Source organism: Erythrolamprus reginae, chromosome 1 (genome assembly GCF_031021105.1).
Source record: "Erythrolamprus reginae isolate rEryReg1 chromosome 1, rEryReg1.hap1, whole genome shotgun sequence".
In the NCBI taxonomy this organism is placed as follows: domain Eukaryota; kingdom Metazoa; phylum Chordata; class Lepidosauria; order Squamata; family Dipsadidae; genus Erythrolamprus; species Erythrolamprus reginae.
The window spans coordinates 247,053,214-247,069,110 of record NC_091950.1 but is presented as its reverse complement, the minus strand read 5'-3'; the positions used below and the strand labels follow the sequence as shown (position 1 = coordinate 247,069,110).

The window sequence follows — 15,897 nt, the reverse complement described above, 5'->3', positions numbered from 1 at the left end:
GAAGTTAATTTTGTTCACATCTCATCTTCCAGCGTCTTATTTTTTTGCCTTTTGGTACTGTCCATGGGGTTTTTATGGCAAAGATACTGGAGTGAGTTGCCATTTCCTTCTCCAGTGGATCACGTTTTTTCAGAGCTTTTGGCTATAACCTCTCCATCTTGGGTGGCCCTGCACGGCATAGCTCATAGCTTCATTGAGTTACTCAAACCCCTTCACCACAACAAGACAGTAATCCATGAAGGGGTAAAATGTAGTTATGAAAGTAGTATAAATGTAGTTATGAGACTGCAGTAAATAACTATAAATAGTAAAATAGCATTAAAAATTAATTACACAATTAATAAACATTAGAACCATAGAGAAAAAAAATTCTTAAGGGCATAATCTGAATATAACAGACTCTAGTTCTTGGTTGCTTGTTAATAGAACGATATGGAAGGGACAATAATGTATTTTTCCATAAGAAAAGCAGACATTTCTTTTTTGCAGGCATAATTGATCTATGCAGCTGAATCCAAGATGTATAAGTACAATAAATGTTTCTTTATTATTGATACCACTATAGTCAGAGGTGGATTCCCATTCCTGCTGCTATTGGTGTGCTGTGTGTAACTTCACTCCTCCCATGTGCATGTACATCCCAGCGTGTTTTTGCTTTTGCACATGCGCAGGAAGCGAAATCTCATTGTGAGTGGATGCGCGCATGAGATTTCAGCGGGTTTTTTGCTTCCATGCATGAGAAGAAGCAAAGAATTGCCGAAATCTCTCTCATGTGTCCCCTTGCAAGATTTTGCTTTCTACGCATGCACAGAAGTAAATACATGCTGGGATACACATGCAGGAGAAGTGAAGCTGCGCATACAGCGCATGTTTCGCTACCAGTGCAACATCCTTATCCATACTGGTAGCAACCTGCTACTGAATATAATATATAAACTTGATTAGGGAATACAAATATTCTTTTTTGTAAGGCTTGATTTGTTCCTAGAAATCTTAGTCAAAATCTTTAACAATTTTTCTTTTACTCCCTTTCTCCACCAACTATTCAGCAAGATGAAAAAAAAGATAACTCCATGTGTAATGTCTTTTGGATTCAGGTAAATATTATGTTGCTGTGAGCCGCCCCGAGTCTTCGGAGAGGGGCGGCATACAAATCTAATAAATCTTAATCTTAAATCTTAATCTTACATGAAATGTAATTAACTACAGGGAAAGAATTGTACAGTGAATTATTACCTTTCAATTACCACAGGTTTACTATATCAGAATGCATTGCTCGGTTTATACATTTTTATTAACCATGATTTCTTCAGTAAGCCAGTTTGCTGGATTCATTCAATTATTAAATCACAATTTATAATTTATAATCCATATGTCACATAATATCAAGCTATATTATGGTGTAGCATAATGTAAGAAGTCTACAATAACATGCCTGCAGCATATGTAACTTTGGGACTCTGTCTGCATTTGTATTAATAACCTAATTGACTGAGTTTTTCATGTTTTTTTAACACAGGCAGGTTGTACATCACACTTGTGGCTTTCCAACACCTTGTCATTAGTGCTGGGCGAACCCAACAAAGTTCGGGTTCGGCGAACTCACCCGAACTTTGCCGTGAAGTTCGGGTGAGTTCGCTGAAACCAAACCCGAACTTTTGTTTGCAGCAAGCCGCTGAGGCGTCCTTTTCTGTAAAAATAAACAAGGAGGTGGGGAATTCCCCACCGCCTTTTGCTTCCTTTTATTTTTACAGAAAAGGATGTCGCAGCGGTGCTGCAAGGAAAAGGAGGTGGGAAACCCCACGAAGGGATTCCGGGGGCGGCGCTTTGACGTCACTGAGACTCCTTCCTCCCCATTTTGGCCGGCCAGGAAGTAGTCTCCGTGACGTCAAAGCCCCACCCCCGGAATCCCTTCGTGGGATTTCCCACCTCCTTTTGCTTGCAGCGCCACAAGCAAAAGGAGGTGGGAAATCCCACAATGGGATTCCCCACTCTCCTCCGGGGGGGCGTCGTTTCATGGTGTTCGGCCGAACCTGAACCCGAACTTTACCCGGACTTTGCAAGTTCGGTTCGCCCAACACTACTTGTCATTCCACTATTGAATTGATAGGGTTTGATAAGATTATTTTTTTCTAAAATAAGCATCCCCAGAATTTATTTCTCTACAGCTCTCATTATCAAAAAAGGTAGTTAATGGTAACTAGAAATTAAAGATTGATGTGATCCAAAACCAAATGGATCTTAACATCTTATGTAACAGAAAATCAAAAAATATAAAATTGTGACTTGCATTATTTTAGTTTTGATATATGCCTACATTTTTCATCTCCCTTGCAGATTTTTTGGTGTGGTGCTTATTTTTGTGGATATTTCACTTGTGATTCTTTCTCTGATGATTGGTGATACACTTGAGTCTGTTGAATTCATGATTGGAAACTTCTCTTTGAGCATAGCACTATTTTTCTTCATAGATGTACTCCTGCGAATATTTGTTGAAGGGTAAGAGCATCTGTGCACATAGAAATTTGCTGATTATTACAGAGAATGAAATGTGGGAATTTAAAACTAGCTCTAAGGAGATCTATCATATTTTTTGGAATATAAGATATACCTTTTCCCTCCAAAAAAGAGGATAAAAACTTGGGTGCATCTTAAACACCGATTGTAACGTCACCCAGCCACTCCCACCCTTTGGACTGTGCCTCCCAGCAGTTTACCTCCTTGCAGCAAACAGAACAGAGCCTGTTAAGCCAAGCAACTCATTATTAGCTTCCTGACCCTCAACTGATTTGAGACTGCAGGAGGCCGGCCACATGCTAAACTGACAGTGAAACTAGCTGCAAGGAGGCTTGGGAGGGAGAGGCAGATTTTCTGCTGAACTGGATGCAAGTACTATAGATGTCTGTAGAAAGTTCAAATTATTAGAGTTTTAAAAGACTGCTTTATTATTGTTCTAGACAACAAAATGATGAAGCTTTTTACAATAAATGCTTGATCTGAAGAGGCCGAGTGGTATTTTATATTCTTTTAAATTTCAGAGAATAACTATACTTCCAGAAAGCCGCACCAATTTTAACAGCATCTGTTCAAGTATGGTCTGAAATGTAACAGTGTCCTGTTTTAGTATTAAGATAAGGCAGCTGAGTTAAACCCTGACTTAGTCATGTTTGGAGTGGACATATTTAAATAATTGGGAGGAGTTAATATGACCATTAATATACTGTCATAATGTACATTTCTCCAATTCTTTGCTATTTCTGTGGGTCAGGCACATGTGCAGAGAAATACATAGCAAACAGTGTATATCATATGTACTGTTTGCTGTTTTCTGGGAGTCAAATTGCTGGGAGGCAGAGGCAGAATTCTTTTTTCTTGTTTTCCTCCCCCAAAACTAAGGTGCGTCTTATATTCCAGTGCATTTTACACTCTGAAAAGTACGGTATATATTCTTATAGTAGAATTGTACTGGGAATAAAATGCTTTAAATATTTTCTCTTTAAAGATGTAAAGTTTTGGGGGAATCTGTAAAAAAATAGTTTGGCATACTCCTGTACATATTTCTAGAGATTATATTAATTATTCAAGATGTTGAAATGCTTTCAGGTAGATTGCAACCAAATATACATTTTCTGAGGTTTTATTTTTATTTTTTAATTTATATGTTTCTGGTAGAGAGAAAAGATGGAAAACTTGATCAGGAAAAGACCAGGAGGCTTCTAAGTGGAATTTTACATCATCTTGACTGTCTATAAAATGTCATGAATTAGGCAGCGCTGTTGCATCTCAGAGGAATAATCTAGAACAGTGATGGCGAACCTATGGCATGGGTGCCACAGGTGGCACGTGGAGCAATATCTGCTGGCATGTGAGCCGTTGCCCTAGCTCAGCTCCTTATATGCATGTGTGTGCCGGCCAGCTGATTTTTGGCTTATACAGAAGCTCTGGGAGGGCATTTTTGGCTTCCAGAGAGTCTCTGGGGAGATGGGGGAGGGCGTTTTTACCCTCCCTCTGCTACAGGGAAGCCTTTGGAGCCGGGGAGGGGAAAACATGAGCCTACTGGGCTCATCAGAAGTTGGGAAACAGGCCATTTCCGGCCTTCAGAGGGCTTCCAGGGGGTGGGAGAAGCTGTTTTCGCCGTCCCCAGGCATTGAATTATAGGTGTGGGCATTCACGCAAGTGCGATAGTGCACATGCATGCTCTTTTGGCACCTGAGAGAAAAAACGTGTGCCATCACTGATCTAGAAGCAGGCTTCTTTCCATCCATTTTCTCTCCCAACAGTCCTTATTTTATGATTGGTGAACATGATCGGTACTGTTAATTTTAAATGGATTGTGTGTCCAACTTTTTAAAATTACTTTTTTGTATTTTAAAAAAATATTGCACTTCCCCCCAAACGTGCTGATAATAATAAAAGAATGGATTATATACAGATTCAGAGGTGATAATGTATACAATATAAGTTTTACAGCAGATTGTTGCAATGTGGAATGCTATGGCAAGATATTTTTCAACCACAAATAATCAAATTGACCCAATTTGATAAAGATTCAAAGCGTTAGGAATCTGGACAGTTGGTTTTGGTTTCTGAATCTCCCTTCAACAGCTTGGGTGACTTTTCTTGTTTTTGACTTGTTTCCAAAACAACAACAAGGAAAGCTTACAAAAAAAAGAATAGTAAATTATAAGGGCCTTTAGTTATTTCATATAATTATCTTTTAACTATTTTCCATGAGCTCTTTATCTACACTATATTCTGTATCTTCCTATCTTTCATTTATGTATGTATATGTACATAAAGTATATACAGTAATGGGCTTCAGCTAATATGGTCAGATGTGTACTTGCGGTTGGGAAAAGTGGAGCTGTGTGCGCAGCTCCAGATGACCAGTGGGCGGGCATGTGTGTCAGCATGAGATTCGGCTTCTGCGCATGTGCAGGAAGGCAAATCTCATGCGAGGACACTTGTGTGCATGAGATTTCACCAATTTGTGTAAACTGTATACTGTATATATTATCTGTATATTGCTATCATGTCCCCTCTACCCCTCCATTTTGCTACACTATCCATGCCCAGTTCCAGCAACCTCTCTTCGTATGTCTTGGTTTCTAGTCCCCTTATCATTCTGGTTGCTCTTTTCTGTACTTTCTCTAGAGTTTCAATGTCCTTTTTGGGTTGACCAAAATTGAATGCAGTACCCTAGATGTGGTCTGACCAGGGAATTATAGAGTGGCATTAGTATCTCCTTAGTCTTAGAGTATATATCTCTGTTGATGCAACTTATGATTGTATTGGCTTTTTTAGCCACCACTGCACATTGTTGGCTCATATTTAGTTGATTATCCACCAAGATCTCTCTCTCTCTCTTTTAAATAATAATAATAATAATAATAATAATAATAATAATAATAATAATAATAATTATTATTATTATTATTATTATTATTATTATGTCCTTTTTAGTCAATTCCGATGGTTTTCAAATGTCCGCTGAGATCCTTTGGCACTGCGCCCAGCGTGCCAAGTACCACTGGGACCACTTTCACTGGCTTATGCCAGAGTCGTTGCAGCTCGATTTTTAGATCTTTGTATTTCACTAATTTCTCTAGCTGCTTCTCCTCAATTCTGCTGTCCCCTGGGATTGCGATGTCGATGATCCATACTTTCTTTTTCTCCACGATCAGGATGTCTGGCGTGTTATGCTTCAGTATTCGGTCAGTCTGAAGTCAGAAGTCCCACAGTAGTTTTCGACCACTTTTTCGGGCTTATGATCCCACCAGTTCTTTGCCACTGGTAAATGGTAGTTCCGGCACAAGTTCCAGTGGATCATCTGTGCCACAGCATTGTGTCTATGCCTGTAGTCAGTCTGTGCGATATTTTTGCAGCAGCTGAGTATGTGATCGATTGTTTCATCTGTTTCTTTCCAGAGTCTGCACTTTGGATCGTCTGTTGATTTTTCAATTCTGGCTTTGACAGCATTTGTTCTAATGGCCTATTCTTGTGCCGCCAGTATTAGTCCTTCTGTCTCCTTTTTGAGTGTTCCACTTGTAAGCCATGACCAGGTCTTTTTTAATCCACTTTGCCTTCAATCTTCTCCAAGAACTGGCCATGCAATGCTTTGTTCCGCCAACTGTCCATACGACATTGAGTTACAGTTTTTCTGTACTGGTCCTTAATTTGCTTCACCTTGAGAAGCTTCCTATTGTTGACCTCCGTCAATGCTGACTCTTTGCTCTCCTTCACATAGTCAGCTAATGCCTGCTTCTCTTCTTCCACTGTCTGCTTCACTTGCAAAAGTCCTCTGCCGCCTATTTTCCTTGGTAAATACAGCCTGTCAACGTAACTGGGGGGTGTAGTGCATGATAGATCGTCATTAATTTTCTGGTTTTCCTGTCCAAGTTGTCCAGCTCTGCTTGAGTCCAGTTCACTATGCCAGCTGTGTATCTAATGACAGGTATGGCCCAAGTATTTATAGCCTTGATAGTGTTGCCACCATTCAGCTTGCTCTTCAAAAATTTTCTGGTTCTCTGGATGTACTCTTTGCTGATCACAGTTTTCACATGACCATGCTTGATATTATCCACTTGCAAGATGCCCAAGTATCTGTAGGCTTCTGGCTGGTGGCACTTGATGGTTTGACCATTTGGCATTTCAATGCCCTCACTTTCAGTGATTTCCCCCTTTTTCAGTGCCACTGTGGCACATTTATCCAGGCCAAACTCCATGCTGATGTCATTGCTGAAGATTCGCACAGTGTTGGTTAGTGACTGTATCTCAGTTTCTAATTTTCCGTACAACTTCAGGTCATCCATATACAGCAGGTCTGAAATTTTTGGTGAATTCCTAGCAGTTTGGTAGCCTAGGTTTGTTTTCTGTAGGATGGGTGACAGCGGGATTATAGCGATGATGAATAGCAATGGGGACAAAGAGTCCCCCTGGAAGAAGCCCCTTCTGATGTTGATCAGTCCATAGCTTTCATTCCCAACAAAAAGCTCAGTCTTCCAATATTTCATCGCCTTTTCTATGAATTTCCTGATGTTTTCATTGATTCCAATGACTTCCAGGCATTTTATGATCCAGCTGTGTGGCAATGAGTCAAAGGCTTTCTTGTAGTCAATCCAGGTCATGTATAGGTTTGTTTTCCTGTTCTTACAGTTTTCCGAAATCATTTTATCAATTAGGAGCTGGTCTTTCGTACCTCTGCTTCGTCTTTTATTGCCCTTTTGCTCCACTGGCATAATGTCATTTTCTTCTAGGTAGTCCTGAATTCTGTCAGCTATGATACCTGTCAGCAGTTTGAGCATGGTTGGCAAACATGTTATTGGCCTGCAGTTTCCTGGTATGGCTCCTTTCGCTGCGTCTTTCTGTATTAAATATGTTCTGCCAGTTGTAAGCCATTCACTAATATTTCCTGTCTGCAGCATTTTATTGAACAATTCGGCCATTTTTGCATGCAGGTTGGTCAGGTATTTCAGCCAAAAACCATGCACCTGATCAGTGCCAGGGGATGTCCAGTTCTTTACTTTCTTCGCTCTTTTGCAATCATTTCAGGTGTTATTTCCAGCTGCTGCATATTGCTCCCTGAGAATTCCTTTTCAAACTCCTTTATCCACCCTGCAGTCCTGTTATAGTCCTTTTCGACCTCCCAGAGATCTTTCCAGAACTTTGTTGTTATTTTCACCTCTGGCTTTTCAATTTTCTTATCTGTTTGCTGATGCAGGTTCTGGTAGAACTGCTTCTGGTTGGATTGAAATGTTTGATTCTGCCTGTACTGGGTGATCCTAGCTTCATATCGCTCAATTTTCCTGGCTGCCGCTGTTATCTGCTGCTTTACAATTTCCAGAGCTTCCTCGATCTTTCTTATACTAAGCCAGTACTTTTTTGTCAAATAGTCTTTGTTCAGTTTCTGCTCATTAATGTTCTTCAAGTTACTTGCATCTGATCTCAAGCTTTTGATTTTCAGTTCTAGTCGGATTTTCCATTTTGGTTTTCCAGTTGGTTTTCCGATTGGTTACTGTTGCAGTAACCCTAGTTCTTCAGTTACTATCATAGCTGTACTGTAGGCCAGTGATTTTCAACCTTTTTTGAGCCACGGCACATTTTTTACATTTACAAAATCCTGGGGCACACCACCAACCAAAATGACACAAATCTAATAAATAAACAAACACACACACACACACACACACACATACACACACATACATACATAACCCCCTCATATATACAATCCCATGTAACATCCCCTTATAAATACAGTCAATCATCAATCATCCCTCCTCAAATTTATACCACTGTCTCATTTCTGGGTACTTCTCCTGTCTTTCCCCCTTTTCTCTCTCATGTTTCTCATTTCTCTCTCTTTCTCTCTTTTTCCCTCATTCCTTCTCCCTCTCACTTCTCCTCTTTTTCCATCCCTGTCTCTCTCCCCCCCCCTTATGTGTGTGTGTATATACACACTCGAAACATTTCCAAAACCAGTTGAGGGCTGGGTTTATTTTCTCTTATTCTTTTCAAAAACAGGTGTGGGCTGGGGGGGGGGGTTCTTATTATTTGGGTGCTTTTTACCATATGCTTCAAGAATCACCTCTCTCTCTTGTTTCTCTCTCCTCTCATTCTCTGCCTCAATCATTTTTTCATTTCTCCTTTTTTCTCCCCTTTTTGTTCTCCTTTCTCTCTCTCTCCTTTCCTCTCTCTATGTATCTCTCTTGCTTTCTCTCTCTCTTGCTATCTCTTTCTCTCTCTTGCTTTCCTTCTCTCTCTCTCTCTCGTTCTCTCTCATTTTCTTTCTCTCTCTCGTTCTCTCTCTTATTTTCTTTCTCTCTCTCTCTTGTTCTTTCTTTCTCTCATGCTTTCTCTCTCTTGTTCTTTCTCTCTCTCTGTTGCTCTCTCTCTTGTTCTCTTATTTTCTTTCTCTCTCTCATGCTTTCTCTCTCTTGTTCTTTCTCTCTCTCTGTTGCTCTCTCGTTCTCTCTTATTTTCTTTCTCTCTTGTTCTCTCTCTCTCTCTCATGCTTTCTCTCTCTTGTTCTTTCTTTCTCTCTCTCTCTGTTGCTCTCTCTCGCTCGTTCTCTCTCTTCCTTTCTTCTCTGTGGAGGCCGGCAAAGGTTTTCCTTAGTTTGAATGTTCTGAGCAACCTGGCAGGGGGATGGGAAGCAGCCCCTTTACTGACAGCCTGGGACGGGACTGTGAGAGGGGTGGACATTCCCACAGCACTTGGAGTGGCTAGCAACCGGATTGCCAGCACCACTGCAGCCAACGCTGTGGGAGGAGCCGCGCCCCAAGAAAGCTGGAGAGAAGGACGGATCGAGCGGGCGGGGACAGCCACAAGTGGAAGCCTCAGCCCTGGAGCTCCCATTTGCAGAAGCCGCCCCTCCCCCGGCTATTGCCCGCCGCCGCTATTAGCGACGAGAAGCCATGGGCACGAGGGGGCCGACTTTCAAAGCAATCTTTGCCGGCCTCCCGCGGGAGGGTGCCAATAGCAGCGGCGGCGGCAGGAAATAGCCGGGGGGCGGCTTCTGCAAGTGGGAGCTCCAGGGCTGAAGCCTCAGCCCTGGAGCTCCCACTTGCAGGAGCCGCCTCGCGGCACACCTGGACCATGTCTCGCGGCACACTAGTGTGCTGCGGCACACCGGTTGAAAAACACTGCTGTAGGCAATCTGATTCAATTCTTCAATTGAAATTACATTGACAGTTGCAAGTGCAGAGTTAATATCTTCCATCAGTGGGACAAGTCGTTTCTTGCTTATGTTTTTTAAGGTTGGCAGTCTCTTTCGCTCTGCATTGGACCCTGCATAAGCAAGTATTTGGTCCTTCAGTTCTTGCTGCCTTTGAGTCATAGTGCCAAGTATCTCATCTGCAACTTCTTGCTGTCTTTCCAAGTTTTCATCAGGTTCCAGTTGTGCAGTGACTCCAGATCTTATTGGAGCTTCTACTGGTGCCAGATAAGATTTTGGAATTTCTATTTTGCAAATTTTCTGTATTTCTTCTAATTCGACTTCACTGAACATTTGGTTCCTGGTTATGAGTCGTCGCTGATCGGCCAGTCGAAGTTCCGTTATTTTTGAGTCTGCATATTCTTGTTTCCATAATTTGTACATCCATTATTATTATTATTATTATTATTATTATTATTATTATTATTATTATTATTATTTAAAATAGACTTTATTGAACAATTAAAATGAACAAAGTTAACAAACATGCTTGACATTGATTGTAGTTTTTCGGCTTACATTTCAACAGTTTGCCATTCTTTTTTCTATATAGATTCTAAATCAGTTAAGTGTATTTGTTTTAATTTGTTCTTATTTAATTACCCAGTTATCTTATCACATAAGCCTAAATTGAGTTTGTACACGATAAAGGAAAAAAGAAGAAAGAAAAGGAAAGGAAAGGAAAAAAAGGAAAGAGAAAAAAAGAAAGAGAAAGAGATATTATTGGTCAACTGTTTCCGTTGACTCACGTATTTAAGCGAACTGTTTCCTAGTGGATTTATGCTACTAGTAAATTCTTAATTTGTATAAACATAGTTTTTGTGCAATAAGATACAATTATTTAGAGTAATATATTTGAAGTAAGGTTTATTTCTATTGGTTAGTGGCATGGTCTATTTATTTCATATATCTTGTGCACTGAAGTGCTGTTTATTTTGTGTCTTTTATGCTTTGTAATTTTTTTTTCTGATCCAACCATTTGTACCAGTTTTCCAGGCACTGTAAAAGTCAGATTCATCCTTTTCCTGCAGTTCGAGAGTCATTTTAGTCATTTCTGCACACTGCATAATGTTGATTATTAAAGATAAAATTGAAGGAGTTGTTTGTTTTTTCCATGTTTGCTCATATAGCAACCTGGCGGCCGTGGTGATGTGGAGAATCAGATATATATCTTTTTTAGCAAATTTTTGTCTAGCAATGCCTAATAAGAATAATTCTGGTTTAGTTTGATTGTGAAATAATTTGCTCCAAGCATTTTTTAACTTTTTCCCAGAAATCTTTCACAGCTGGGTAGGTCCACCATTGATGGTAATAAGTCCCTATTTCTCTCTTGCGTTTCCAGCAGATTGGTGATACAGCTGGACACATTTTGTTTAGTCGTGGTGGGGGGAGATGCCAACGATAAAACAGATCTCTCCCACAGTCATTGCTGTTAAGTGTGGTTTCTCCCAATTTGAAAGTGTGTCTTAGTTTTTTCTTACTTAGATAAAATATTTTGCTTTTTTCAACATTCGGAGAGGGGCGGCATACAAATCCAAATAATAAATAAATAAATAAATAAATAAATTTCATTTTGTTACTAATCTATCTAGATCTTTCTGTATTTTGAGCCTATCCTCTGGGGTATTGGCTATCCCCGCCAGCTTGGTGTCGTCTGCAAATTTGATTAGTTCCCCATTTATTCATCTAGGTCATTGATGAACACGTTGAACAGCACTGGACCCAGGACTGAACCTGGAGGTACACTGCTGCCTACCTCCTTCCATATGGATTTGGATCTGTTGAGGACTACTCATTGGAAGTGGTTGGTCACCCAACCATCTACATGTGTTGCAATCTATCCCACTTTTTTCCAAGAGTAGCAGGTTGTGGTCTACTTTTTCAAAAGCTTTACTAAAGTCCAAATATATTAGGTCTAGTGCATTACACTGGTCTATTGATTTGGTTATGGTGTTAAAAAATGATATGAGATTGGTTTGGCATGATTTATTCCTGACAAACCCATATTGGTTGTTGGCTATTATCTTGTTTGTTTCTAGTAAGTGGCACAGCTGTTTATTATTATTTTTTTCTAGTATTTTTCCAAGTAGTATAGATGTCAGACTGATTGGTTTGTAGTTGCTTGGGGTCTGGTTTTTTTCCTTTTTTGTAGATGGGGACTACATCGGCTCCTTTCCAAGCTTCCGGTAATTCTCCTGTGTTCCATGATTTTTGGAAGTTAAGGAGTAGTGATTCTGCGATGATATCTGCCAGTTCTTTTAGGACTCTGGGGTGTAGTCCATCTGGTCCTGATTATTTGTACTCGTTGAGTTCTCTCAGGTGGTCTCATTGTTGGGGCAGAGTTTTGTACATGCGGAAGATAACCCCACCAACTAGCCACAGTCCACAACTATACCTAAATGAAGTCTTCAATGAAAAACACTGCAGCAGGCTTTCTTGTAAATATATATTTTACTTTTCTTCTTAGCAATTTTTTTCTCTAAATAAACTATCACAATACTATCATACACTACTATTACATCCACTACTGCAACCACCCACAAACCACAAAACACTAAATCACCAACTACAAAACCACTATAACAAACCACCCAGCACAAAACACACCCATGCAAAGGTGTTACTCTTTATATATAGGTTACAGCCAATCAGGTTGAAGTATAATTAGTAAACCCATGATTACATACTGATCAGCGTTCCCCATAAGCTGTGTGCGTGTGCGCGCGCCCCAAAATACCCCCACGCACACCCTTTTCCTCGGGTGCCCGCTCCCCATCCCCCTGCCAGCCCGCAGGGCGGGGGCGGGGAGGTGCCGGCAGTAGGAGGAAAAGGAGCCGCGGCCGCCCCTGCCTCCCCATGGTGCCTCCGGCCCCCTCGTGCCCCTGGCCTTTCGGCCCTGCCCCCCGCCCGCCCGATCCGCCCCCTCTCCTCCTCCGCCTCCTCCTGCCTTGGGGCGTGACTTCTCTTGCAGCGGCTGTGGCTTCGGCTTCTCGGGACGAAAGCGCTCCCAGCCAGGGGGCTGCGAGAGAGGGCTTTCTCCACCCGCTTCGGGAATGCCCGCCCTGCCCCTCTCACAGCCCCTTCGCTGGGAGCGCTTTCGTCCCAGACTTCCAGCAAGGGGGCTGCAATAGAGGCAGGGCAGGCGTTCCCGAAGCACTCGGAGAAAGCGCTCTCGCAGCCCCCTCGCTGACAGAGAGAGAGAGAGAAAGGGGGGGAGAGATAGCAAGAGAGAGAAGAGAAAAAAAGCAAGAGAGATAGAAAGAAAGCAATAGAAAGAGAGAAAGAAAACAATAGAGAAAGAGAAAGAGAGGGAGGGAGAGAGAAAGTGTGAAAGAGAGAGGGAGTAAGAGGGGGAGAGAGGAAGAGAGAGAAATGACTCTTGATTTAAAGCATATGGTAAAAAGCACCCAAATAATAACAGAAAAAAACCCCAGCCGTTTGTGTATGTGTGTGTGTGTGGGTGGGTGTGAACTCTTGAACCATTTCCAATAGCTCACCTGTTATTGGAAATGGTTCAAGAGTTCACACACACACACAAACACACACAGAGACATACAAGGGGGGAGGAGACAGGGATGGAAAAAGAGAAGATAGTAATAATAGTAATAGATTTTGGTTTTGTTTTATTATTAATTTCTTTTAATAAAAAAGGGATTTTTTCCTTTTTTGTTTGTTTGTTTGTTTGTTTGTTTGTTTGTTTGTTTGTTTATTCATTCATTCATTCATTCATTCATTCATTCATTCATTCATTCATTCATTCATTTATACTTCTATGCCGCCCAGTCCCAAAGGGACTGTCGCTCAGACACTATACTTTTCCGCCCACACTGGAAAAAAATTAGAGGGAACATTGATTACTGATTATGGCTTATATCAGCCTACCTATGGTTACAATCCATTTTCTTGCATTGTAATATTACCTCCAGAAATAAATTTATTTCTGATATTCTTACTATGATTTTAGTTATGTTCAGGTCTGTTCCAAAACTGGTTTTTGTGGTTGTGATAGTGGTTTCTTGGTTGGTGGTTTCTTTTGGTGTGAAGACTGATGCGATATATATATATTAAGCAGCTCTGATTTGTCTCAGTTGTCTATCATTTCTTTGATGTTTTCTCTTTTTAGTGTACCAACTGTTTCTTTGATTTTTTTTCTTGTTGTCTAGCCTTCCATCCTTCTGAAGTGGATAAAATGAGGACCTCAGATTGTTGGGGTCGCTGATTCTGTAAACCTCTTAGAGGAGGCTACAAAGCACTATGAAGCAGTGTATAAGTCTAAGTGCTATTGCTATATATCTCTAACATATTTATTGCTAACTTCTATGTTTCTTTTGTCGTAAAGCCTGTATGCATCCTATTGTTACCCTCTATAGAACTATACTATTTTCTACAAAGTTCATTTACAGTCTGAGAGAAGAAAAATATAGGTTCTATGCTGAACTCCAAGATAGACATTTGTGTTTCCTCTTCCTTATCTCTTTAGCACTGAAGTCTTATTGGCAGCAGCTGTTTGACAGCAACTGTATCATTCTCACAGTGGGAGAGGGACACCATTAAGCTATTGTTAATTAGTTTTGAATATTCTTATTTGTTTTGCATTTCAGATTCAAAAACTACTTCAAATCTAAATTAATCATTCTCGATAGCATCATTGTTGCAATTGCATTGTTCGTCAATGTTGTATATATTGTCTCTGACTTGAGTGGAAAAACTTTAATTCCAAGGTAAGAAATATGCACCTCTTCATCTCAAAGGTGCTTTTTCAAAAGGCAGCTACACTTCTTCCTCAAGGCTTCTCATCTGTCCCCTGTCATCTAACACAGCTGTTGCAGCAGTTACAAGAAGATTCCACCCCCATTTGTTCTTTGATACAGATGACCCTGAAGGCACAGATATAGTCTCAAGTGGCCTTGAAGGCACAGATATATTCTCAAGTGGCCTTGAAGGCACAGATATATTCTCAAGTGGCCTTGAGATCTCAGGGAGAATGCTAACAACTAGATGATTGGAAATCCTTCCAACTCTCCTCCCACCCATCCTGTCTGAACTAATCTTTCCATTACCCCCACCATTCTATCAGAACCATGGAGCTTCTTGGATGGGAAGCGAAATGTCTTTGTCTTCTTCCACAGGGAAAAAATAGTCAAGCTGCCTTTTTGAGAAAGCATCTTTCAGATAACTCTGACCTGCATGACTAAGAATTTCCACAGGCACCTGATCAGCCTAACTCCAAAATGAAGAAATGCAATAGTTTGTTTATTTCTTATTTGTTAAAGACCTCAATTTTTAGTCTTTAAAAGGGAGAGAGGGGATGAGATGAGATTGTAAATTATCAGGTCTTGCATGCTTTGATTTTTACCTACTAGTTTATTGTGGATATTTTTGTTTGAAGAATTGTATCATTTTGATATATAACAATTGTTTCATTTGCTCTCAAAACAAGTAGATATTAAATGACACTCTGCCTCCCTTTTCAACCACAGTAACGCTGATATATATAGAAATTCTTTACCTGTGGTTGTAGGAGAGGAGGTTGTATAATAGTTTGATGGGATTGAAATTTAAAGATTCCCAAACCTGAATACCATCATAAGTGAGCCTAAACTGTGATATAGCCAAAGTTAGGACTAATAGTTGACAAAGTCCCATTCTTTCTATTTCCCAGAACAGTTGTACTTTTTCGGATGTGGAGAATTATAATTCTGATAAGAATTTTTCGATTGGCTGCTGAGAAAGAACGACTTGGAAAACTGACCCGGAGGTTGGTAAGTGAAATAGAATGTCGCTGGCTTTGGTGCCTAGATTTGCTGAATTCACTTCCTAAGAAGACTGATATACAATGGTACCTCATCTTACGAACACCTCTTCTAACGAACTTTTCAAGATACGAACCTGGTGTTTAAGATTTTTTTGCCTCTTCTTCCGAACTATTTTCACCTTACGAACCCAAGCCGTTGCTGCTGGGATGAAGGTTTTTTTTTCTTTTCCTTTTTTGAAGAAACAAAAGGGAGGGGCGGCTTGGAGGGGGAAAGAGTTTGCAGAGAACAGCATGCTTGCAGAGGCACTGAAAGGGTGTCTTTTGAAGAAAGAAAAGGGAGGGGCGGCTTGGAGGGGGAAAGACTTTGTATTAACAAAAGTAGTAGAACAGCGTGCTTGCAGAGGCACTGAAAGGGTGCCTTTTGAAG

The 15,897-nt window shown here is 40.6% G+C and overlaps 1 protein-coding gene across 1 annotated transcript in view; it reads left to right on the top strand.

The window, feature by feature from the left end:
* Positions 1 to 1,053: 1,053 nt before the first annotated feature.
* LOC139156747 (phosphatidylinositol 3,4,5-trisphosphate 3-phosphatase TPTE2-like) overlaps positions 1,054 to 15,897 on the top strand; it is a 40,354-nt gene continuing 25,510 nt past the window's right edge. Inside the window, exons 1-4 of the mRNA XM_070732755.1 lie at positions 1,054 to 1,097; positions 2,338 to 2,499; positions 14,317 to 14,436; positions 15,378 to 15,477. Of these exons, the coding sequence (XP_070588856.1) occupies positions 1,054 to 1,097; positions 2,338 to 2,499; positions 14,317 to 14,436; positions 15,378 to 15,477 (426 nt within the window). The remainder of the gene's footprint in view (positions 1,098 to 2,337; positions 2,500 to 14,316; positions 14,437 to 15,377; positions 15,478 to 15,897) is intronic.